The sequence below is a fragment of the Heptranchias perlo genome, chromosome 4 (assembly GCF_035084215.1).
Source record: "Heptranchias perlo isolate sHepPer1 chromosome 4, sHepPer1.hap1, whole genome shotgun sequence".
Lineage (NCBI taxonomy): Eukaryota > Metazoa > Chordata > Chondrichthyes > Hexanchiformes > Hexanchidae > Heptranchias > Heptranchias perlo.
Genome location: NC_090328.1, coordinates 40,151,973 through 40,176,536, shown reverse-complemented (window position 1 = coordinate 40,176,536; position 24,564 = coordinate 40,151,973). Strand labels below are relative to the sequence as shown.

At 43.2% G+C, this 24,564-nt stretch overlaps 1 protein-coding gene across 2 annotated transcripts in view; it reads left to right on the top strand.

Annotated features, from left to right (window-relative positions):
• ccnh (cyclin H) overlaps positions 1 to 15,026 on the top strand; it is a 41,062-nt gene extending 26,036 nt beyond the window's left edge. For both annotated transcript variants that reach the window (XM_067982808.1, XM_067982809.1), the window contains exons 8-10: positions 5,708 to 5,819; positions 11,352 to 11,412; positions 13,044 to 15,026. In XM_067982808.1, the coding sequence (XP_067838909.1) occupies positions 5,708 to 5,819; positions 11,352 to 11,412; positions 13,044 to 13,082 (212 nt within the window). In that variant the 3' untranslated portion in view covers positions 13,083 to 15,026. The remainder of the gene's footprint in view (positions 1 to 5,707; positions 5,820 to 11,351; positions 11,413 to 13,043) is intronic.
• Positions 15,027 to 24,564: the final 9,538 nt, after the last annotated feature.

Below are 24,564 nucleotides of genomic sequence, written 5' to 3'. Positions count from 1 at the left end.
AGGAAAAAAGACAGGGTGGTGGTGGCAGTATTGATCAATGATATTACAGCTCTACAGAGAGACAATATTCTAGAGGGTTCAAAGACTGAATCTATTTGGTTAGAGGTAAGGAACAGAAAAGGAGCTGTTACATTGCTAGGTGTTTACTATAGAGAACCGTCACCACACGGACTGCAGCGGTTCAAGAAGGCGGCTCACCACCACCTTCTCGAGGGCAATTAGGGATGGGCAATAAATGCTGGCCTTGCCAGCGACGCCCACATCCCGTGAACGAATAAAAAAAAAAGACCCCAAAATAGTGAGAAGGAGATGGAGGAGCAAATCTGTCGACAAATTTCAGCGAAATGTAAGAATAGTACAGCAGTAAAAGTAGGGGACTTCAATTACCCTAATATGGACTGGCGAAAAAACACGAGTAAAGGGCAAGGAGGGTGAAGAGTTCCTAAAATGTGTACAGAAGAACTTTCTTAATCAGTATGTTTCTAGCCCAACGAGGAATGAAGTAGGGCAAGTGGAGTGTGTTTCAGCAGGAGAACATCTGGGTAATAATGATCATAATCTAATTAGGTTTCAAGTAGTTATGGAAAGGGACAAAGAAAAGTCAACGGTGAAAATACCCAACTGGAAGAATGCCAATTTCAGTGATTTGAGAAGGGATCTAGCACAGGTGGACTGGAAATAAAGATTGGCCAGGAAAACAGTAAATGAGCAATGGCAGGCCTTCGTGGTGGAGATGGTTCGGGTACAAACCAAGCATTTTCCCACACAGGAAAGATAGGGCATCCAAAGCCAGAACTCTCGGGAAGACACAGGAAGCAGAGGTTAAAATAAAACAGAAGAAGGAGGTTTATGACAAATGTCAGGTACAGAATACAGTTGAAAACCAGGCATAATACAGAGAGTGCAGGGTGGAAATTGAAGAAGGGCTAAGAGAGAGTGAGAGAAGATTAGCAGTAACATAAAAGGTAACCCAAAAATCTTTTATGAACATATAAAAAGTAAAAGGATAGTTAAAGGCATGGTGGGGCCGATTAGGGACAAAAAGGAAATTTTCTCGTGGAGGCAGAGGGCATGACTGAGGTACAGATTGAATATTTTGCATCTGTCTTCACAAAAGAAAAGAATGAAGTTATTGTCGCAGTAGAGATATTGGCTAGGATAAAAATAGATAGAAAGGAGGTGCTAAATAGGTTGGCATCACTCAAAGTTACGGGTACAGTAGCATAGTGGTTATGTTACTGGACTAGTAATCCAGAGTCATGAGTTCAAATCCTGCACAGCAGCTGGGGAATTTAAATTCAATTAATTAAATTTAATTAAATAAAATCTGGAATTAAAAATACTGGCATCAGTAGTGGTGACCATGAAACTACCGGATTGTCGTAAAAACCCATCTGGTTCACGAATGTCCTTTAGGGAAGGAAACCTGCTGTCCTTACCCGGTCTGGCCTATATGTGACTCCAGACCCACAGCAATGTGGTTGATTCTTCATTGCCCTCTGAAATGGCCTAGCAAGCTACTCAGTTGTAAAATCTCGCTTAAAAAAAAAAAGTAGTCATAAGAATAAAACCGGATGGACCACTAGGCACTGGACACGACAACGGCAAACCAAGCCCAGTCGACCCTGCAAAGTCCTCCTCACCAACATCTGGGGACTTGTGCCGAAATTGGGAGAGCTGTCCCACAGACTAGTCAAGCAACAGCCTGACATAGGCATACTCACAGAATCATACCTTTCAGCCAACGTCCCAGACTCTTCCATCACCATCTCTGGGTATGTCCTGTCCCACCGGCAGGACAGACCCACCAGAGGTGGTGGTACAGTGATATACAGTCAGGAGGGAGTGGCCCTGGGAGTCCTCAACATTGACTCTGGACCCCATGAAATCTCATGGCATCAGGTCAAACATGGGCAAGGAAACCTCCTGCTGATTACCACCTACCGTCCTCCCTCAGCTGATTAATCAGTCCTCCTCCATGTTGAGCACCACTTGGAGGAAGCAAGGGCACAGAATGTACTCTGGGTGGGGGACTTCAATGTCCATCACCAAGAGTGGCTCGGTAGCACCACTACTGACCGAGCTGGCCGAGTCCTGAAGGACATAGCTGCCAGACTGAGCCTGCGACAGGTGGTGAGCGAACCAACACGAGGGAAAAACTTACTTGACCTCGTCCTCACCAATCTACCTGTCGCAAATGCATCTGTCCATGACAGTATTGGTAGGAGTGACCACCGCACAGTCCTCGTGGAGACGAAGTCCCGTCTTCGCACTGAGGACACCATCCAACGTGTTGTGTGGCACTACCACCGTGCTAAATGGGATAGATTCAGAACAGATCCAGCAGCTCAAAACTGGGCATCCATGAGGCGCTGTGGGCCATCAGCAGCAGCAGAATTGTATTCCAGCACAATCTGTAACCTCATGGCCCGGCATATTCCTCACTACCGTTACCAACAAGCCAGGGGATCAACCCTGGTTCAATGAGGAGTGTAGAAAAGCATGCCAGGAGCAGCACCAGGCGTACCTAAAAATGAGGTGCCAACCTGGTGAAGCTACAACTCAGGATTACATGCATGCTAAACAGCGGAAGCAACATGCTATAGACAGAGCTAAGTGATTCCACAACCAACGGATCAGATCAAAGCTCTGCAGTCCTGCCACATCCAGTCGTGAATGGTGGTGGACAGTTAAACAACTAACGGGAGGAGGAGGCTCTGCAAACATCCCCATCCTCAATGATGGCGGAGTCCAGCACGTGAGTGCAAAAGACAAGGCTGAAGCATTTGCAACCATCTTCAGCCAGAAGTGCCGAGCAGATGATCCATCTCGGCCTCCTCCCACTATCCCCACCATCACAGAAGCCAGCCTTCAGCCAATTCGATTCACTCCACGTGATATCAAGAAACGGCTGAGTGCACTGGATACAGCAAAGGCTATGGGCCCCGACAACATCCCAACTGTAGTGCTGAAGACTTGTGCTCCAGAACTAGCTGCGCCTCTAGACAAGCTGTTCCAGTACAGCTACAACACTGGCATCCACCCGACAATGTGGAAAATTGCCCAGGTATGTCCTGTCCACAAAAAGCAGGACAAATCCAATCCGGTCAATTTCCGCCCCATCAGTCTACTCTCAATCATCAGCAAAGTGATGGAAAGTGTCGTCGACAGTGCTATCAAGCAGCACTTACTCACCAATAACCTGCTCACCGATGCTCAGTTTGGGTTCCGCCAGGACCACTCGGCGCCAGACCTCATTACAGCCTTGGACAAAAGAGCTGAATTCCAGATGTGAGGTGAGAGTGACTGCCCTTGACATCAAGGCAGCATTTGACTGAGTGTGGCACCAAGGAGCCCTAGTAAAATTGAAATCAATGGGAATCAGGGAAAACTCTCCAGTGGCTGGAGTCATACCGAGCACAAAGGAAGATGGTAGTGTTTGTTGGAGGCCAATCATCTCAGCCTCAGGACATTGCTGCAGGAGTTCCTCAGGGCAGTGTTCTAGGCCCAACCATCTTCAGCTGCTTCATCAATGACCTTCCCTCCATCATAAAGTCAGAAATGGGGATGTTCGCTGATGATTGCACAGTGTTCAGTTGCATTAGCAACCCCTCAGATAATGAAGCAGTTCGAGCCCGCATGCAGCAAGACGTGGACAACATCCAGGCTTGGGCTCGTATGTGGCAAGTAACATTCATGCCAGGCAATGACAATCTCCAACAAGAGAGAGTCTAACCACCTCCCCTTGACATTCAACGGCATTACCATCGCCGAATCCCCCACCATCAACATCCTGGGGGTCACTATTGACCAGAAACTTAACTGGACCAGCCATATAAATACTGTGGCTACGAAAGCAGGTCAGAGGCTGGGTATTCTGCGGTGAGTGACTCACCTCCTGACTCCCCAAAGCCTTTCCACCATCTACAAGGCATAAGTCAGGAGTGTGAAGGAATACTCTCCACTTGCCTGGATGAGTGCAGCTCCAACAACACAAAAAGCTCGACACCATCCAGGACAAAGCAGCCCGCTTGATTGGCACCCCATCCACCACTCTAAACATTCACTCCTTTCACCACCGGCGCACTGTGGCTGCAGTGTGCACCATCCACAGGATGCACTGCAGCAACTCGCCAAGACTTCTTCGACAGCACCTCCCAAACCCGCAACCTCTACCGTCTAGAAGGACAAGAGCAGAAGGCACATGGGAACAACACCACCTGCACGTTCCCCTCCAAGTCACACATCATCCCGACTTGGAAATATATCGCCGTTCCTTCATCGTCGTTGGGTCAAAATCCTGGAACTCCCTTCCTAACAGCACTGTGGGAGAACCTTCACCACACGGACTGCAGCGGTTCAAGAAGGCAGCTCACCACCTCCTTCTCAAGGGCAACTAGGGATGGGCAATAAATGCCAGCCTCGCCAGTGACGCCCACATCCCATGAACGAATAAAAAACAAGTCACCCTGTCCAGATGTGATGTATCCTCGATAGCTGAGGGAAGAAGTATGCAGTGAGGTCCCCCCAGGGTGTCGGTACTAGGACCATTGCTTTTCTTGTTCTATATAAATGACCTGGACTTTGTTATGGGGAGTACAATTTCAACGTTTGCTGATGGGTACAAAACTTGGCAACATAGTAAATAGTGAGCAGGATAGTAGCAGACTTCAGGAGGGCGTAGACTGGTGAAATGGGCAGTTACATGGCAGATGCAATTTAATGCAGATAAGTGTGAAATGATGCACTTTGGGAGAAACAACATGGAGAAGGCAGTATAATCTAAATGGTACTATTTTGAGGGGGGGGGTGCAAGAGCAGAGGGACCTGGAGGTGCATATTCACAAATCTTTGAAGGTAGTAGGGCAAGTTGATAAGGCTGTTAAGAAAGCGTATGGGATAACTGGCTTTGTAAATAGGGGCACTGAATACAAAAATAAGGAAGTCATGCTAAACCTTTACAGATCACTGGTTAGGCCTCAGCTGGAGTATTGTGTACAATCCTGGGCACCACACTTTAGGAAGGATGTCAAGGCCTTGGAGAGGGTACAGAGGAGGTTTACCAGGATGATACCAGGGATGAGGGACTTCAGTCATGGGGAGAGATTGGAGAAGCTGGGATTGTTCTCCTTAGAGCAGAGAAGCTTAATGGGAGACGTAATAGAAGTATTCAAAATTATGAGGCGTTTTCATAGAGTAGGGAGAAACTATTTCCTTTAGTAAGTGGGTCGGTAACCAAAGGTTATAGATTTAAAATAATTGGTAAAAGAACTAGAGGGGATATGAGAAGAATTATTTTCACACAGAGGTTTGTTAAGATCTGGGATGTACTACCTGGAAGGATGGAGGAGGAAAATTCCATAGGAAGCTTCAAAAGGCAATTAGACATATACTTGAAGAGGACTGGGTTATGGGGAAAAGGCTGTGGTCTGGGACTAAATTGGACAGCTTTTTCAAAGAGCCGGCACAGGCACGACTGGCCGAATGGCCTCCTTCTGTGCTGTAAGATCCTATGATTCAATGACTTCCCTGTAAACCACATGCAAGACATTTTCTTTATCTGTCCTCTTATTTTTATCTGATAGTTTAACAATTACATTTCTTTAAAATTTAGTCCTGTAGTTTGCTTTGTATTTTAGTATTTTCTTTAGGAGCTTGAGAGAGACTTTTAATCTCAGTATTTAGTATGATGATTATTACTGAACAGGTATAAAGACCCTGGTGAAGAAGTATGACCCTCCCAAACCTGAGGAAGTTAATCTTCTGAAACAGAAACTGGAACATTTTCACAGCTTGGACCTTGGTTTCAGCACAAGTTTGTAAGTATTGTTGACAATTGACAAAAAAAAAGCTAACCAAAGTCAAATGAGTGTGGTTGCAATTGTTTCATAAAGCCAGCTAAATTTTAGTTATAGTGTTAAGTCCCAAATGGCAAAAGGGCAAAGAAGTTCTCTGTTGTTTTCTAGCATTGTAATATTCAAACTGGATGTTAAAAACAAAAATTGAGCAAAGTTGTGAAGATGGAATATGGGCTGAATTAACTAAAGGAATATTGTTTAATGTATTAACCGCTAAGGTGCCAAAGTTGAGAACTTGTTTGTCGTACTAAACTACCTGTATGACTGATGTTATCCACTGTACAGCCTAATTAATGTGGTTGTCCCAATGATGTCACCAGATAAAATAACACTCTTCAGATTTGATTGACTAGAAACTGCTTCCAAAATGTACTTTTCTTAATAATAGAACTGATTTTAAGGTTGCATAGGTCAGAGCTAGATCCAGAAATACAAGTAAGAAACTAAAGTTGTAGTTATACTGTACAAGCAATCTCTGGTACCGGTGGAGTGCAATTAGTAGTCGGTAGATCTGAAGTTTATGGTCCCGACTTGTGTGTCACATTGAGGTCAGCCACAAAAGCTCACTGCATGTGAATGGGGAATGGAGCTTTGCACAGACAGCTAGTTAAATAACAGCAGAAATTGGACATTTCCATCTGGGCTCTCCTAAAATTAAACATATTTAACTTTTTTTTCAAAAAGTGCCCCAGGAGTCCAACATAAGAAATAGGAACAGGAGTAGGCCATATAGAACAGGCCCCTCGAGCCTGTTCAGCCGCTCAATAAGATCATGGCTGATCTTCTCCCCGAACTCTACTTTCTCGCCCTATCCCCATATCACTTAATTCCCCTTAGCGTGCAGGAAAAAAACCCCAAAGACTCTTTTAAAATGTGGCTTTGTACTAAGCTGGTATTATACTGCACCTGGTGTGAGCTCAAAACGGTGCTAAATGGCCTCCTGCAAGTGGTCTTTCCCTTCCTGACTAGTATGTTCAGGAATCAGATCAGGACCTGATACCTGAGTTATATTGCTACTTCTCGTGTTGGTGGACCATCTAAGCTTCAAACTCCATATCTTCTCCATCACAAATACCGTTTACTTCCAGATCCACAATATCACCCATCTCTGCACCTACCTCAGACCATCTGCAGCTGAAATCCTTATGTACCTTTGTCACTTCCAGACTTGCATCTATTTTCCTTATGCCTAACTGTGGAAAATTCTTTACATCAAAGATTCTATGTAAATTGAAGTTGTTAAGATTATCATTTAAGGTGTGATAGATAAGATAACATTTAATAGAAGGAAAGATGCTTATCGCATTCACTTGAGGATAAGCTCAAGTTGCCCTCTGCTATCCCAGCAAATTTAAGGTTAAGGTGTTCCATGCTAAATAACTTGTTTGAATCGTACTTTATTCCAGATCTCCATTGCTTTAAGGTATCTCACACTAGGTTACGTCACAAGATAGAATATTGTGGTATCAGTAGGAATTTGATACGCTGGATTAGGAATTGGCTCCAATCCCACAGCCAAAATGTTGTAGCTAACGGATGTGGTTCAGCCTGGAGGCTCATTACTAGTGGTGTCCCCCAGGGATTGGTCCTAAGCCTGCTACTGTTTACTGTCTTTATTAATGACTTGGACCATGGTGTTACTAAATAAATTTGCAGATGACACATAAATCTCTGCAAGGGTTAAGAAAGTAGAGGAGTGCAGTCAAATGCAAAAAGATTTAGATGTGCTAGGGAAGTGATCCACACAATGGCAAATGGCATTTAACTTGGATAAATATAGTGTCATGCATGTTAGCAGGACCAACACAGAATACACACATCATTTGCAGGGAACAATACTGAAAGAGGTTGAAAGAGAAAGAGATCTAGGTGTTATTTTGCACAGATCACTAAAGGTTCATGACCAATGCAGAGAAGCTGTAGCTAAAGCTTAAAGGGTATTGGGTTGTATTAATGGAACCATTTAGTATAAAACAAAGGACACCATTTTGTCGCTGTACAGGTCACTGGTCAGACCTTACCTGGAATATGTTGCCCAGTTTTGGTTCCCCCACAGCGTAGGTGATATAGTGGCCTTGGAAATGGTCCAGAGGAGAGCTTTGAGAATGACTGCCAGCTTAAAGAACCTCAGCGGGTACGGTACAGTAGCATAGTGGTTATGTTACTGGATTAGTAATCCACAGTTCAAATCCCGCCACGACAGCTGGGGAATTTAAATTCAACTAATGAAATAAAATCTGGAATTAAAAATACTGGCATCAGTAATGGTGGCCATGAAACTACCGGATTGTTGTAAAAACCCATCTGTGTTCACTAATGTCCATTAGGGAAGGAAACCTGCCGTCCTTACCCGGTCTGGCCTATATGTGAGTCCAGACCCACAGCAATGTGGTTGATTCTTAATTGCCCTCTGAAATGGCCTAGCAAGCCACTCAGTTGTAAAATCTCGCTAAAAAAAGTCGTCATAAGAATAAAACCGGACGGACCACTAGGCACCGGACACGACAAAGGCAAACCAAGCCCAGTCGACCCTGCAAAGTCCTCCTCACTAACATCTGGGGACTTGTGCCGAAATTGGGAGAGCTGTCCCACAGACTAGTCAAGCAACAGCCTGACATAGGCACACTCACAGAATCATACCTTTCAGCCAACGTCCCAGACTCTTCCATCATCATCCCTGGGTATGTCCTGTCCCACCGGCAGGACAGACCCACAAGAGGTGGCGGTACAGTGATATACAGTCAGGTGGGAGTGGCCCTGGGAGTCCTCAACATTGACTCCGGAACCCATGAAATCTCATGGCATCAGGTCAAACATGGGCAAGGAAACCTCCTGCTGATTACTATCTACCGTCCTCCCTCAGCTGATGAATCAGTCCTCCTCCATGTTGAACACCACTTGGAGGAAGCACTGAGGGTAGCAAGGGCACAGAATGTACTCTGGGTGGGGGACTTCAATGTCCATCACCAAGAGTGGCTTAGTAGCACCACTACTGACTGAGCTGGCTGAGTCCTGAAGGACATAACTGCCAGACTGGGCCTGCAGTAGGTGGTGAGTGAACCAACACGAGGGAAAAACCTACTTGACCTCGTCCTCACCAATCTACCTGTCGCAGATGCATCTGTCCATGACAGTATTGGTAGGAGTGACCACCGCAGAGTCCTCGTGGAGATGAAGTCCTGTCTTTGCACTGAGGACACCATCCAATGGGTTGTGTGGCATTTGCACAGTGCTAAATGGGATAGATTCAGAATAGATCTTGCAGCTCAAAACTGGGCATCCATGAGGCGCTGTGAGCCATCATCAGCAGCAGAATTGTATTCCAGCAAAATCTGTAACCTCATGACCCGGCATATTCTTCACTCTACCATTACCAACAAACCAGAGGATCAACCCTGGTTCAATGAGGAGTGTAGAAGAGCATGTCAGGAACAGCACCAGACGTACCTAAAAATGAGGTGCCAACCTGGTGAAGCTACAACTCAGGACTACATGCATGCTAAACAGCGGAAGCAACATGCTATAGACAGAGCTAAGCGATTCCACAACCAACGGATCAGATCAAAGCTCTGCAGTCCTGCCACATCCAGTCGTGAATGGTGGTGGATAATTAAACAAGTAACGGGAGGAGGAGGCTCTGGAAACATCCCCATCCTCAATGATGGCGGAGTCCAGCACGTGAGTGCAAAAGACAAGGCTGAAGCATTTGCAACCATCATCAGCCAGAAGTGCCGAGTGGATGATCCATCTCGGCCTCCTCCCGATATCCCCACCATCACAGAAGCCAGTCTTCAGCCAATTCGATTTACTCCACGAGATATCAAGAAACGACTGAGTTCACTGGATACAACAAATGCTATGGGCCCTGACAGTATCCCGGCTGTAGTGCTGAAGACTTGTGCTCCAGAACTAGCCCCGCTGCTAGCCAAACTGATCCAGTACAGCTACAACACTGGCATCTACCCAACAATGTGGAAAATTGCCTAGGTATGTCCTGTCCACAAAAAGCAGGACAAATCCAATCTGGCCAGTTACTGCCCCATCATAAGGTCAGAAATGGGGATGTTCGCTGATGATTGCACAGTGTTCAGTTGCATTCGCAACCCCTCAGATAATGAAGCAGTCTGTGCCCGCATGCAGCATGACCTGGACAACATCCAGGCTTGGGCTGATAAGTGGTGAGTAACATTTGCACCAGACAAGTGCCAGGCAATGACCATCTCCAACAAGAGAGAGTCTAACCACCTCCCTATGACTTTCAACGGCATTACCATCGTCGAATCCCCCACCATCAATATCCTGGGGGTCACCATTGACCAGAAACTTAACTGGACCAGCCACATAAATACTGTGGCTACAAGAGCAGGTCAGAGTCTGGGTATTCTGCAGTGAGTGACTCACCTCCTGACTCCCCAAACCCTTTCCACCATCTACAAGGCATAAGTCAGGAGTGTGATGGAATACTCTCCACTTGCCTGGATGAGTGCAGCTCCAACAACACTCAAGAAGCTCGACACCATCCAGGACAAAGCAGCCTGCTTGATTGGCACCCCTTCCACCACCCTAAACGTTCACTCCCTTCACCACTGGCGCACTGTGGCTGCAGTGTGTACCATCCACAGGATGCACTGCAGCAACTCGCCAAGGCTTCTTCGACAGCACCTCCCAAACCCGCAACCTCTACCACCTAAAAGGACAAGGGCTGCAGGCACATGGGAACAACACCACCCGCATGTTCCCCTCCAAGTCACACACCATCCCGACTTGGAAATATATCGCCGTTCCTTCATCGTCACTGGGTCAAAATCCTGGAACTCCCTAACAGCACTGTGGGAGAACCTTCACCACACGGACTGCAGTGGTTCAAGAAGGCAGCTCACCACCACCTTCTCGGGCAGTTAAGGATGGGCAATAAATACGGGCCTCGCCGGCGATGCCCACATCCCATGAACAAATTTTTAAAAAAGCTGCTTAGAAAGGCTTAAGGACCTTGCTCCATTTATTTTGGAGCAGCATAGACTTAGAGGCGACCTGATAGAGGTCTATAAAATGATTAAATGGCTGGATATCGTGCCTATTGAAATATTATTCCAGTTTAACAGATTGGGGAGGACCGGGAGACGTGAGTTTAAACTATGTAAGAGACTGGATGTTAGGTGGCGGTTCTTATCACCGTGAGTAGTGAGCCTCTGGAATACGTTGACTCTCTGCATGCCTCAAGGAGGGAGCTGGACTGGTTCCTGACTGGCGCAAAGATCACATCATGTGGCAGGTAAGTGGATTAACTGATAACGAACACATGGTCCATGTGATCTGGACTGGTTTTGATGGCACTGGGGTGGATGGAGAGGAATTTTCCAGATTATTTTTTCCTATATTGGCCCTGGGTTTTTCTCTTTTATATTTGTTCTCCACCCACACATTACAGTATTCTGAGCCAGTGAATTGTGAATGTGTGTGTTCAGTTATCAACTCTGTTTCTGTTGAAAACAGAAAGAAGAGGAAAGGATATGAGGAAGATGGAGCAATTTCAAAAAAAGCAAAAGTGGAAGAGGTGAGTGAGATCCTTCTATAACACTGGTTTGCACAGCATTTTACTTCAACCTGGGACATTGTGACACTGAAGAGGACTATGCAAGAATATGAGAGATGTCAACAGCTTGCTTCCTGATTTTTGTATATGGATAGCATTATTTAGGTCAGACAGCATCAGCTGCCGGTCAACTCAGGCCAGGCTATTCCTTCAGATCGTCAAAACCACCAGTCATACTGCATTGCTTGTTGACTGACTTAAAAGGTGAATAGAAGACACCGCAATGGTGGGAGAGTAGATTCTGAGAAATGTCCTTAAGCTTCAGCCATGGGTCTCCACAGCTAACTGAGGGAAAAGTCACCAGCACTGGTATTGATGCAACTTCTAATTGCAGGAAGATTGTGCTTTGTCGAAGAATGTTGATTGCACTTTGTTGACAAGTCAATTTAATGCATTAGTATTAACTATGGCTAGTGCAACAGCAGTCAGCACAAATCATAATGGACGTCTTGATATCTGCCAATACTGCGCTAGAGATCGGGTTTACTGATGTCTCCACTAGTCCTCCATTGTCACAATTGTCAATTTTGACTGACCCTGTCTCCCACTAAGGCCCTTCCTGTACTTTGGACGAAGCACCTACTGAGGAGATTCCTCTGCTGAGCTGGCCTAGTACAGATCTAGTCAATCACTCATTGGCAGCGGTGCATCACTTCAAGTGGACTGTCGTTTCTCCTGGTTGAAGCACCCATTGTCACTGGTCGAAGGAAATAGTTAATCTGTTCATAATAGGGCTCCATAATAGCTAATGCTGGTGCTAATTGGGCAAATTTGGTCAGTGTTATTAGGTTCTTAGACCATTGGCATGCTAAGCCATTGGGTGAACATCAGGCAGCCAAGTAGTGACGTGGGAGCAGAGGATGAGTGCATGTTAAGGTTCTAATAAACCTGTCATCCATGCCAGGAATGCACTGATATTGTTCATTGCCCCTGTAAAACAAGTACTGTTTTGGTTCTGGTGGGTTCACCAGTTTTGAAGGTTTTGCTTTCCTACCACCTGTGTTGACATACTAAATCCATTTGGAAGAGCATTGATCAGTTTATCTCCTTGTTGGGCTGGAAAAGCACTAGTCCCTTTACCTATTGAGGAATTCTTTTTACTGAACTGTTACATGGTCCCAAATACTGCTCCTACCTAAGGCTCACTGTTGCTGAAATCCTTCTCTATGCTTTTTTTCCCCACCAGATCTCAATTTCTCTAATGTTCTCCTTGCGGGCCTCCCATAATCTTCAACTTGTCTGAAACTCAGCCATCTGCATGCTGTCACATTTGCTGATCACCCCTGTCCTCCTACAATAACTTTCTGTCCCTGAACAGATTGAATTTAAATCTTCATCTTCAAATTCCCCCATGGCTGCCCCACCATATCTCTGCAACTGCCTTCAGCCTTAGATCCTGCACTTTTCAGTTCTCTTTTATGCATCTCCCTCCCCAAATTCCTCTGCTTCCCCACTTCTCTATCCATTTTTGACTAAACTTTTGGTCACGGCTCCTAACTCTCATCTGTTTCTTTTACCTACATTAATATTCTCTGTTTATATTCTGGTATCCTAAGTAGGTATTGTAACATTCTTTTGTGTATTATTTGTAGGAGGAATGGAGTGATGATGATCTAGTTGATACAATGTAAATGCTGCTTGACTTGCATTTTGAAACTCTTCATGGAGGAGCAGTTGCTGTGGTTCTCTGAATCGGGGTATAGTCTGAGACATGACATTCCGAGATGAGTTCTAGAGTTAAACAGGATGTGCCTTTGAATAGAAGAGCCAGAAGCCTTGTGATTTGAAAGGCCAATTAAGGCTGCAGACCACAGAAACTACTTCAGATGCAAAATTTTTTTTCTCTGTAAAGGACATTTGATGGTCTATTCATTTTTACCAAAACCAAAATATTGAAAGTACTTCAAAGCAAGTTTGAACTGATTGCATTGCCAGTGTCTGTATGTAATTTGTTATGTGGAAGCATATTTTAAGTGTCTTATTTTCAGTCCCAGTATTTGAAATAAAATTTGTAACATCTTTCAGAATTTCATTTGTCATCTTTGTTTCAAGGCAAGGGATAAGAATAAAAGTTTTGGTTTTATTCCTGGCTCATAAGATATGTAAAAATGTTTCTTTTTACAGAATTGTTTACTTTGCTATAAATTGTATCCCATAAATGTACCTGCATTTTAGATGATACTGAAAATAACAGTTTTAAAACTAAGGTTATGTGGAACTGACCTATGCTGTTAATTTCATGACCTTGATCACAATACTGAATAAGTGATGGCTGTTGCAAACATTTAGAGTATATCATGGTACTCAACATCGTAAAACTGCAGATTATATTTACCATTTTGATTTTGCTAAGATTTAAGTGTATTTTTATGTCACAGGCCCATTTCTATGATTATAGAAAAAATTAAGCCCACTACCTTTCATGTTCTTGTCGACCTCCTGTAGCATTGCACATGTAGAGTTGAGATCAAGTGTAGCCTTCAGGTAAAAGGTTACTAGAGCAGTAAATTACATGGTAAAAGATAAAAGTTTTGGAGTGTATTAGTCTAATGTGACTGAAGTTCTAAAGTCTTGATAAACAAAAGAAGGCTTGGGCAGTTCATGGCCTTTAAAACCTCAAAGCTCCAATCCATATTGCAATCCCTAGTCATGTTTTATTAATGAGATTTGCAATTTGAATGTGTCCTCCATTATTATTGTCAGTTTTTACTTTACCAAAGCTTTACATTATAAATGCAAGTTGTGTAGCGTTTTTAACATAGTAAAACATCCCCTAAGGTGCTTCACAGCAGTGATATTAGGACAGGAAAGAGGTAGGTTTTAAGGAGTGTCTTAAAGGAGGAGCGAGGTATGGAGAGATTTAGGAAGGGAATTCCATAGCTTAGGGCTTAGACAGCTGAAGGTTTGGCTGCTAATGGTGGGGCGAAGGAAATTGGGGATACACAAGAGGCATCCTTGGCCATCTACCAAATTAGATTTGGTGTGAGTTAGGATATGGGCAGCTACTGTGTATCTACTTTAACTTTCAACTGTGAAATTTGTGTAAATAGAAAGTGAAATATAAGATAGTGAAATAAGAGTCTGGCATTAAAGAACAAATTATGTAGTTTTGAAAAATGTACAGGGAGCTGAGTACTTTACTGGCAGTGAAAATCAGATATTGCTGGTAAGGGGTGGAGGAGGGGAGTAGGAATATATTTTCAGTGATGTCCTGTAGGCCGTATTTGGTAATAAAACCAGGTCTATAAATGGAAAATAAACTGGGTATAGGTGCCACCTTTTGCCAAAGATTGTTATGAAAATATTAGTGATTTAGATAGCTAGAAGTTTTATGTATCTTGCTGATATGATTGTCTATTGTGCTTGTAAGAGGTATTGCATACTCATTTTTGGCTTTTTGGATAGTGCACTAAATCCTAATACAGATGTATTAACTTAGTAAAAACTGAGCTAGCATCAGTTTGTCAGTAAACTAGATTGATGGGGCCTGGCTTTAAATTATTATTTTCTCTGCCTGATTCTGAATTCAATATGTGTGTATATATCCATAATATATTAAAAATCCTATGCCTGTATATTTTCTGTCTGCATCACTTGACTTCCTATTGTCACATTTTGTCATACTGTTTGTTAACTTTTCCTGTATAAATTCCTTTGTCCACATTTATAATGGAAATTGCATATGTAAGTTTGTCACACTCAATTTGTGAGTGACTGCAGCAGCTTTGAGCTGCTAATGGCAACAGCTGCCATCATTTTTTCCCAGATTTTTATCCTTGGGTAAATTATCTTTTAACCTTAGTTTTAAACCAGTATTTTCAAGTAGAAATACTGTGTACAGTTCTGGTCACCCTATTATAGAAAGGATATTAAACTAGAAAGAGTGCAGAAAAGATTTACTAGGATGCTACCGGGACTTGATGGTTTGACTTATAGGGAGAGGTTAGATAGACTGGGACTTTTTTCCCTGGAGAGTAGGAGGTTAAGGGGTGATCTTATAGAAGTCTATAAAATAATGAGGGGCATAGATAAGGTAGATAGTCAAAATCTTTTCCCAAAGGTAGGGGAGTCTATAATGAGGGGACATAGATTTAAGGTGAGAGGGGAGAGATACAAAAGGGTCCAGAGGGGCAATTTTTTCACTCAAAGGGTGGTGACTGTCTGGAACGAGCTGCCAGAGGCAGTAGTAGAGGCGGGTACAATTTTGTCTTTTAAAAAGCATTTGGACAGTTACATGGGTAAGATGGGTATAGAGGGATATGGGCCAAATGCAGGCAATTGGGACTAGCTTAGTGGTATAAACTGGGCGACATGGACATGTTGTAACTTCTATGATTCTATGAAATTACAACAGGTATTTCATATTTGTATATTTAACAAACATCACCACCATACAGTAACCAAGAAAGTAAAGCACTCAACGATCAAAAAACACTTGCACACATTGCTTTTTGTCTTACCATTTCAACAACAAATGCACAAAAAGGTTAAAGTACGTATGCATACACTGCAAATATGAGTAAAAGAACTTGCATTTATATAGCACCTTTCACAGGCGCTGGAACTCCCAAAGCACTTTACAGCCAATGAAATACTTTTGAATACTGTTGTAGGAAACTCAGCAGCTAATTTGGGCATAGTAAGGTCCCACAACTAGCAGTGACCAGATCGTTTGTAGTGATGATAGTTGAGGGATAAATATTGGCCAGGACACCGAGAAGAATTCCCCTGCTCTTCTAATAGTGCCACGGAACCCTTTACAGCCACCTGAGGGGGAAGATGGGGCCTCGGTTTAACGTGTCATCCGAGAGCTGTATTTATGCAGAAGGTTTTGGTATTGTTGCTGTGGTCAATTAAAATTTGCAGTTTTAATTAACAAATCAGTACAACTAATTTCAAATGAGGTTTCTTAGTTTCTTTAAATGGATTCCAAAAGTGCAGCACTCCCTCTATTGCTCTGGAGTGGGACTTGAACCTACAACCTTCTGACTCTGAGACAGAGTGGTACCATTGAGCCAAGGCTGACATCCTAATTGTTGAGATCGCATGCCCAGCGACAGTGTCAATTACTTATTTTTTATTTACTAATTAGAAATGCAATTAGACACCTCTGGATTCCCAATTATCCACATGTAGCTAGCGACTATTGTATTGGAAAACACGTACAGATTTTTTTGTTTCTAATTTAAAATGCTTATTTTTCTAGATTAAAAGTACCTTAATTTTTGGTGGGCTGCAGGCTATCCTCAACCCCTTTACTATGGCCTGCTGTGAATCCTCTTAAAGATTTTATTTTAAAATATTGTTTTGAAAGGTATTTAGTTTTAGGATTCTCTGTCCTCTTAAGTTTTGTTTTCAAATGCCACCTGTTCAGTCCCAGCTTTGTACTTTGCTCCCCAATGTGGTGTTATGACCCAAAAGCGAAGCAGGCAGCCAGCGAGTAGCATATCTGTGCACCTACGGGATTGGCTCTAAAGTGGAAGTTGACAGCAGGAAGGATAGCAGTGTTGTTCCAGCCTAGTACAACTCCATTCCGTACATCGCTACAGCAAGTGTTAGGCTTTAATCTTTCAATTGGACATGTACTTGAGGACTAATTTGCAGGGTATGGGGGGAGGATCTAAATTGGACAGCTCTTACAAAGAGCTGGCACAGGCTCAATGGGCTAAACACCCTGTGCTGTAAGATTTTATAATTCTAATCTGCTAGAGCTCTGTGGTCTTAAAAACTTAACACCAAAATTTAAAATTACCAATCTGAAATCCAGGAATAGTGAGTACCCATGGGGACTGGTATCCTACTGCAGCGAGCAGTATACACAACATCATAAATGGGCCAGAGTTATATATAATAGTGTTAGAAGCTGCCAATCCCCCTATCTCTACCTATAGTATCACCAATGCACTCAGAAGAATTCATTTTGTCTTGACTTTTCTTGGGCAAAGGCATAGGAGACCCACTAATATATTAAAAATCTTACACCACACGCACCTAAACTTTTCCCTATGTTCACATTTATAATAGAAACTGTCAATGTATACTCGTCCTGCTGTAATTACACCATCCTATCAGTGGTAGCACTGCATGCCTCCACAGGGGGAAGAGTGTAATTATTGATCAATTTTACATAGGCAGTTTCCAATATAAATATAGACATAAGGTCTGATACCTATCCTCCCTCCGAAATTACTGGAGCCCCACTTTAATGAAACTGTTATTTTTTTTGTTTGTCAGTAATGTTCTTCAGGGAAAGGGACTTGCCATTAGTAGCCGATTTGATCTACACATGACCTCTGTCCCACAATATGGTGAACTCTTAATTCCCTCCAAAGTGGCCCAACAAGCTACTCAATTGTAAACCAGGGCTACAGAAGCATACAAGAAATATCAGATGGATCTATTGAGAGTAACCCAGGAATTAGATCAGGACAAGACTCAAGCAATCCCAGCCCAGTCAACCTGCAAAGTCCTCCTCACAACATTTGGGGACTGGTGTCCAACTTGGGACAGTTGTCCCACAACCAGTCAAGCAACAGCTTTACACAGATGTACAGAGAGTAATTCCTATCAGCCAACATCCCAGGCTGCTCTATCACCCTCCCTGGGTATGTCCTTTCCACCTGCAGGATAGCCCCAGCAGAGATGGGGGGTGCAGTAGTATAAGCCTTGAGACCCCCTCAACATTAACTCTAGACCAGTGTTGCCCAAAAGTCAATTCTCAGCAATCACTCTGGTGAAGTCAAAGACCGTTTGCAACTGCTGGACAAAAACCTAGAAGCTGCACTAAGATGTGCTTGTCCAATACATACATGCCAGAATTCCAAACTTTGGTGAATGAGAAAGACTGTAAAGTTTCACAAAATGGTGGTAGACGTTAGATGTTACATTGAGTACATTTACATGTATCGTAAGGTAATTTTCTACTAAAATTAGTGCATGTGGCTAGTCAGCCATTTCTATTGGGCAACACTGCTGTAGACTCCATGAAGTCTCAAGGCTTCAGGTCAAACAAAGAAACTTCCTGCTGATTGCCAACTACTGTGTCACCTCTGTATTCCATAATGAACACCACCTAGAGGAAGTACTGAGGGATGCAAGGCACATGATGTACTCTGGGTGGGAGACTTCAATGTCCACCACCAAGAATGGCTCAAGTAGTACCACTGCTGAACTGAACTGGCCGAGTCCTTAAGGAAATAGTTGCCAGACCGTGCCTGCATCAGGTGGCAAATAAATCAACATGGGGAGACAGAACTAAGCAATTCCACAACCAATGGTCAGAGCAAAGCTCTCTAGCCCCACCACACTTGGTCAAGATTGATGGCCTAGGACTTTGATTTAGGAGTTTCTCAGCCCAATGCCTTCAGCTGCTTCAATGATCTTCCTTCTATCAGGAGTGGAGTTGTTTGTTGACAAGTCTACAATCTAATTTCCCATCCAAAATCTCACCACCTTCCTCTTTTGCTTAAGACCTTTCATCAAATTCACCGCTTTTTTTTTCACATAGAATGTACAGCACACGAACAGGCCATTCAGCCCAACAGGTCCATGTCAGTGTTTATGCTCCACACAAGCCTCCTCCCTCCCTCTTTCATCTAACCCTAGCAGCATATCTTTCTATACCTTTCTCCCTCATGTTTATCTAGCTTCCCCTTAAATGCATCTATGTTAGTCAACTCAACTACTCCTGGTCATAGAATCAGCAAGGTTACAGCACAGAAGGAGGCAATTTGGCCCATCGAGTCCACGCTGGCTCTTTGCAAGAACAATCCAGCTAGTCCCACTCCCCCGCCCTGCAATTATTTTTCCTTTCAAGTACTTAACCAGTTCCCTTTTGAAGGCCAGGATTGAATCTGCCTCCACAACCTCCTCGGGCAGTGCATTCCAGATCCTAACCACTCGCTGTGTAAAAAAGTTTTTCCTCATGTCACATAGAAAGATAGAAAATAGGAGCAGGAGTAGGCCATTCAATATTATCATGGCTGATCCTCTATCTCAATACCATATTCCCACTCTCTTCCCCATAGTCCTTGATGCCTTTTGTGTCTAAAAATCTATCTAGCTCCTTCTTAAATATATTCAGTGACTTGGCCTCCACAGCCTTCTGTGGTAGAGAATTCCACAGGTTCACCACCCTCCGAGTGAAGAAATTTCTCCTCATCTCAGTCCTAAATGTCCTACCCCATATCCTGAGACTGTAACCCCTCGTTCTAGACCCCCCAAGCCAGGGGAAACATCCTACATCCAGTCTGTCTAGCCCTGTCAGAATTTGATGTTTCAATGAGATCCCCTCTCATTCTTCTAAACTTGAGTGAATACAGACCGAGTCGACCCAATCTCTCCTCATATGACAGTCCTGCCATCCCAGGAATCAGTCTGGTGAACCTTCGTCGCACACCCTCTACGGCAAGTATATCCTTGGAAGGGTAGTAAACAGTGAGGAGGACAGTGATAGACATCAAGAGGATATAGACAAGCTGGTGGCACGGGCGGACACATGGCAGATAAAATTTAACGCAGAAAAATGCAAAGTGATACATTTCGGTAGGAAGAACGAGGAGGGGCAATATAAACTAGAGCGCACAACTCTAAAAGGGGTAGAGGAACAGAGGTCTGGGGGTATATGTGCACAAAGCATTGAAGGTGGCAGGGCAAGGAGACCAAAACTCCAGGTGTGGTCTCACCAAGTCCCTGTATAACAGCAGTAAGAGTTCCTTGCTCCTGTACTCAAATCCTCTTGCAATGAAGGCCAACATACCATTCAGTGACTGGTTTACAAGGACGCCCAGGTCCCTTTGTACATCAACATTTTCCAATCTATCACCATTTAAATAATACTCTGCCTTTCTGTTTTTCCTTCCGAAGTGGATAACTTCACATTTATCTACGTTATACTGCATCTGCAATGTATTTGCCCACTCACTCAACTTGTCTAAATCGCCTTGAAGCCTCTTTGCATCCTCCTCACAACTCACGATCCCACCTAGTTTTGTGTCGTCAGCATACTTGGAAATATTACATTTGGTTCACCTTTGGTTCTTTTGCCAATCACCTTAAATCTATGTCCTCTGGTTCTTGACCCTTCTGCCAATGGGAACAGTTTCTCTCTATCTACTCTGTCTAGACCATTCATGATTTTGAGTATCTCTATCAAATCTTCTCGCTACCGTCTCTATTCCAAGGAGAACAACACCAGCTATTCCAGTCTATTCACGTAACTAAAGTCCCTCATCCTTGGAATAATTCCAGTAAATCTCTTCTGCACCCTCTCTAAGGCCTTCACATCTTTCCTGAAGTGCGGTGCCCAGAGCTGGATACAATACTCCAGTTGTGGTCGAACCAGTGTATTATAAAGGTTCATCATGACTTCCATACTTTTGTACTCCACGCCTCTATTTATAAAGCCCAGGATCCCGTATGCTTTTTTAACCGCTTTCTCAACCTGCCCTGCCACCTTCAATGCTTTGTGCACATATACCCCCAGACCTCTGTTCCTCTACCCCTTTTAGAGTTGTGCCCTCTAGTTTATATTGCCCCTCCTCGTTCTTCCTACCGAAATGTATCACTTTGCATTTTTCTGCATTAAATTTCATCTGCCATGTGTCCGCCAGTGCCACCAGCCTGTCTATATCCTCTTGATGTCTATCACTATCCTCCTCACTGTTTACTACCCTTCCAAGTTTTGTGTCATCTACAAATTTTGAAATTGTGCCCTATACACCCAAGTCCAAGTCATTAATATATATCAAGAAAAGCAGTAGTCCCAACACTGACCCCTGGGGAACACCACTGTTCTCTTTCTATTACTTCTTCAAAGAATTCAATAAGATTGGTCAAGCACCACCTTCCCTTTTGAAATCTGTGCTGACTATTCCTTATTCTATTTTCAATTTCTAGTTGTTTTTCTATTACATCTTTGAGTATGGATTCCATTATCTTTCCTACCACTGACGTTAGGCTAATCGGTCTATAGTTCCCTGGACTGGTTCTATCTCCCTTTTTAAATATAGGAATCACATTAGCTGTCTGCCATTCCTCTGGCACTATTCCCTTTTCTAATGAATTTTTATTTATACGTAATATACCTCTGCTATCTCTTCCCTATCTTCTTTTAATATGCACAGATGCAATCCATCCAGATCAGGGGGTTTATCCGCTTTAAGTTTGAATAGTTTATCAATTATCTCCCCCCTTTCTATCTTAAATGTCTTTATATCTTTTTTTAAATCTCTTCTAATATCATGCCCACCATGTTAGTCTCCCTGGTAAATACTGAGGCAAAGTAATTATTTAGTATTTCTGCCATTTCGCTGTCATTACCTGTAAGTTTATCGCATGTATCCCTGAGTGACCTTAGCCCTATCCTGTTTTTCTTGTGTGTCTGTAGAATACTTAGGAACATAGGAACAGGAGTAGGCCATTCAGTCACTCGTGCCTGCTCCGCGATTTGATAAGATCATGGCTGATCTGTGATCCAGCTCCATATACCTGCCTTTGGCCAATATCCCTTAATACCTTTGGTTGCCAAAAAGCTATGTATCTCACATTTAAATTTAGCAATTGAGCTAGTATCAATTGCCGTTTGCGGAAGAGAGTTCCAAACTTCTACCACCCTTTGTGTGTAGAAATGTTTTCTAATCTCGCTCCTGAAAGGTCTGGCTCTAATTTTTAGACTGTGCCCCCTACTCCTAGAATCCCCAACCAGCAGAAATAGTTTCTCTCTATCCACCCTATCCGTTCCCCTTAATATCTTATAAACTTTGATCAATCACCCTAACCTTCTAAACTCTAGAGAATACAACCCCAATTTGTGTAATCTCTCCTCGTAACTTAACCCTTGAAGTCCGGGTATCATTCTAGTAAACCTACGCTGCACTCCCTCCAAGGCCAATATGTCCTTCCGAAGGTGCGGTGCCCAGAACTGCTCACAGTACTCTAGGTGCGGTCTAACCAGGGTTTTGTATAGCTGCAGCATAACTTCTGCCCCCTTGTACTCTAGTCCTCTGGATATAAAGGCCAGCATTCCATTAGCCTTCTTGATTATTTTCTGCACCTGTTCATGACACTTCAATGATCTATGTACCTGAACCCCTAAGTCCCTTTGGACATCCACTGTTTATAAACTTTTTACCATTTAGAAAGTACCCTGTTGCATCCTTTTTTGATCCAAAGTGGATGACCTCACATGTCTACATTGAATTCCATTTGCCACAATTTTGCCCATTCACCTAATCTATCAATATCCCTTTGTAATTTTATGTTTTCATCTACACTGCCTACAATGCCACCAATCTTTGTGTCATCGGCAAACTTAGATATGAGACTTTCTATGCCTTCATCTAAGTCGTTAATAAATAGTGAATAATTGAGGCCCCAAGACAGATCCCTGCGGGACTCCACTAGTCACATCCTGCCAATGTGACTACTTACACATTATCCCTACTCTCTGTCGCCTTTCGCTCAGCCAATTTCCTAATCAAGTCCGTACTTTTCCCTTGATTCCATGGGCTTCTATCTTAGCTAACAGTCTCTTATGTGGGACCTTATCAAATGCCTTCTGGAAGTCCATATAAATAACATCCATTGACATTCCCTTGTGACATTTAGTCACCTCTTCAAAAAATTCAATCAGGTTTGTCAGGCACGACCTACCTTTCACAAATCCATGCTGGCTTTCCCTGATTAACTGAAAATTGTCGAGGTGTTCAGTCACCCTATCCTTAATTATATACTCCAGCAATTTCCCCACAACAGATGTTAGACTAACTGGTCTATAATTCCCTGGTTTCCTTCTCTCTCCTTTCTTAAAAAGCGGAGTGACATGTGCAATTTTCCAATCTAGAGGGACAGTTCCTGAATCTAGAGAACTTTGAAAGATTATGGTTAGGGCATCTGCAATCTGCTCACCTACTTCCTTTAAATCCCTGGGATGGAAACCATCTGGTCCTGGAGATTTGTCACTCTTTAGTGCTATTATTTTCTTTATTACTGTTGCTTTACTTATGTTAATTTTATCGAGTCCCTGTCCCCGATTCAATATAAGTTTTCTTGGGATTTTCGGCATGCTATCCTCTTTTTCTACTGTAAATACTGACGCAAAGTAATTATTCAACATGTCCGCCATTTCCCCATTGTCAATGACAATATCCCCACTTTCAGTTTTTAATGGGCCAACACTGCTCCTGACCACCCTCTTTTTTTCCTAATATAACTATAAAAATTCTTTGTATTGGTTTTGATATCCCTTGCAAGTTTCTTTTCATACTCTCTTTTTGTAGCTCTTACTATCTGTTTTGTGACCCTTTGTTGATCTTTGTATCTTTCCCATTCGCCAGGATCTGTGCTATTTTTTGCCTTTTTGTATGCCCTTTCCTTACGTCTTATACTGTCCCTTACCTCTTTAGTTGTCCATGGCTGTTTTTTTTTGGCAAGTAGAGTTCTTGCCCCTCAGGGATATAAACCGATTCTGTATCACGTTAAATGTTTCTTTAAACATTTCCCACTGATCATCAGTCGTTTTACCCATTAACAGATTTGCCCAGTTTACTGTGGACAGTCTCTGTCTCATCTCATTGAAGTCGGCCTTACCCAAGTCTAGAATCTTTCAAACACTACATTGAACTCGATCATGTTATGATCGCTATTGGATAGATGTTCACGCAGTTAAGCTGTTAACTAAATCTGGTTCATTACTCATTACTAAATCTAGTATGGCTTGCCCCCTTGTTGCCTCTTGGACATACTGCTGTAGAAAACTATCCCGGACACACTCAAGAAATTCACTACCTTTCTGACAGTTGCTAGTCTGCTTTCCCCAATCTATGTGAAGGTTAAAGTCCCCCATTAAGACCACTATGCCTTTGTTACACGCTTGTCTAATCTCTGCATTTATACAATCTAGCACTTCAGAGCTGCAGCCAGGGGTCCTATACACAACTCCCACTATAGTCTTAGATCCTTTCCTATTTCTCAATTCAACCCATAAGGTCTCTGTTGGGTGCTTACCTCTCGTTATATCCTCCTTCATCATTGAATTGATTTCATCTCTAATCACTAAGGCTACTCCTCCCCCTCTTTCATTTTCCCTATCTCTCCTGTAGACCTTATAACCCG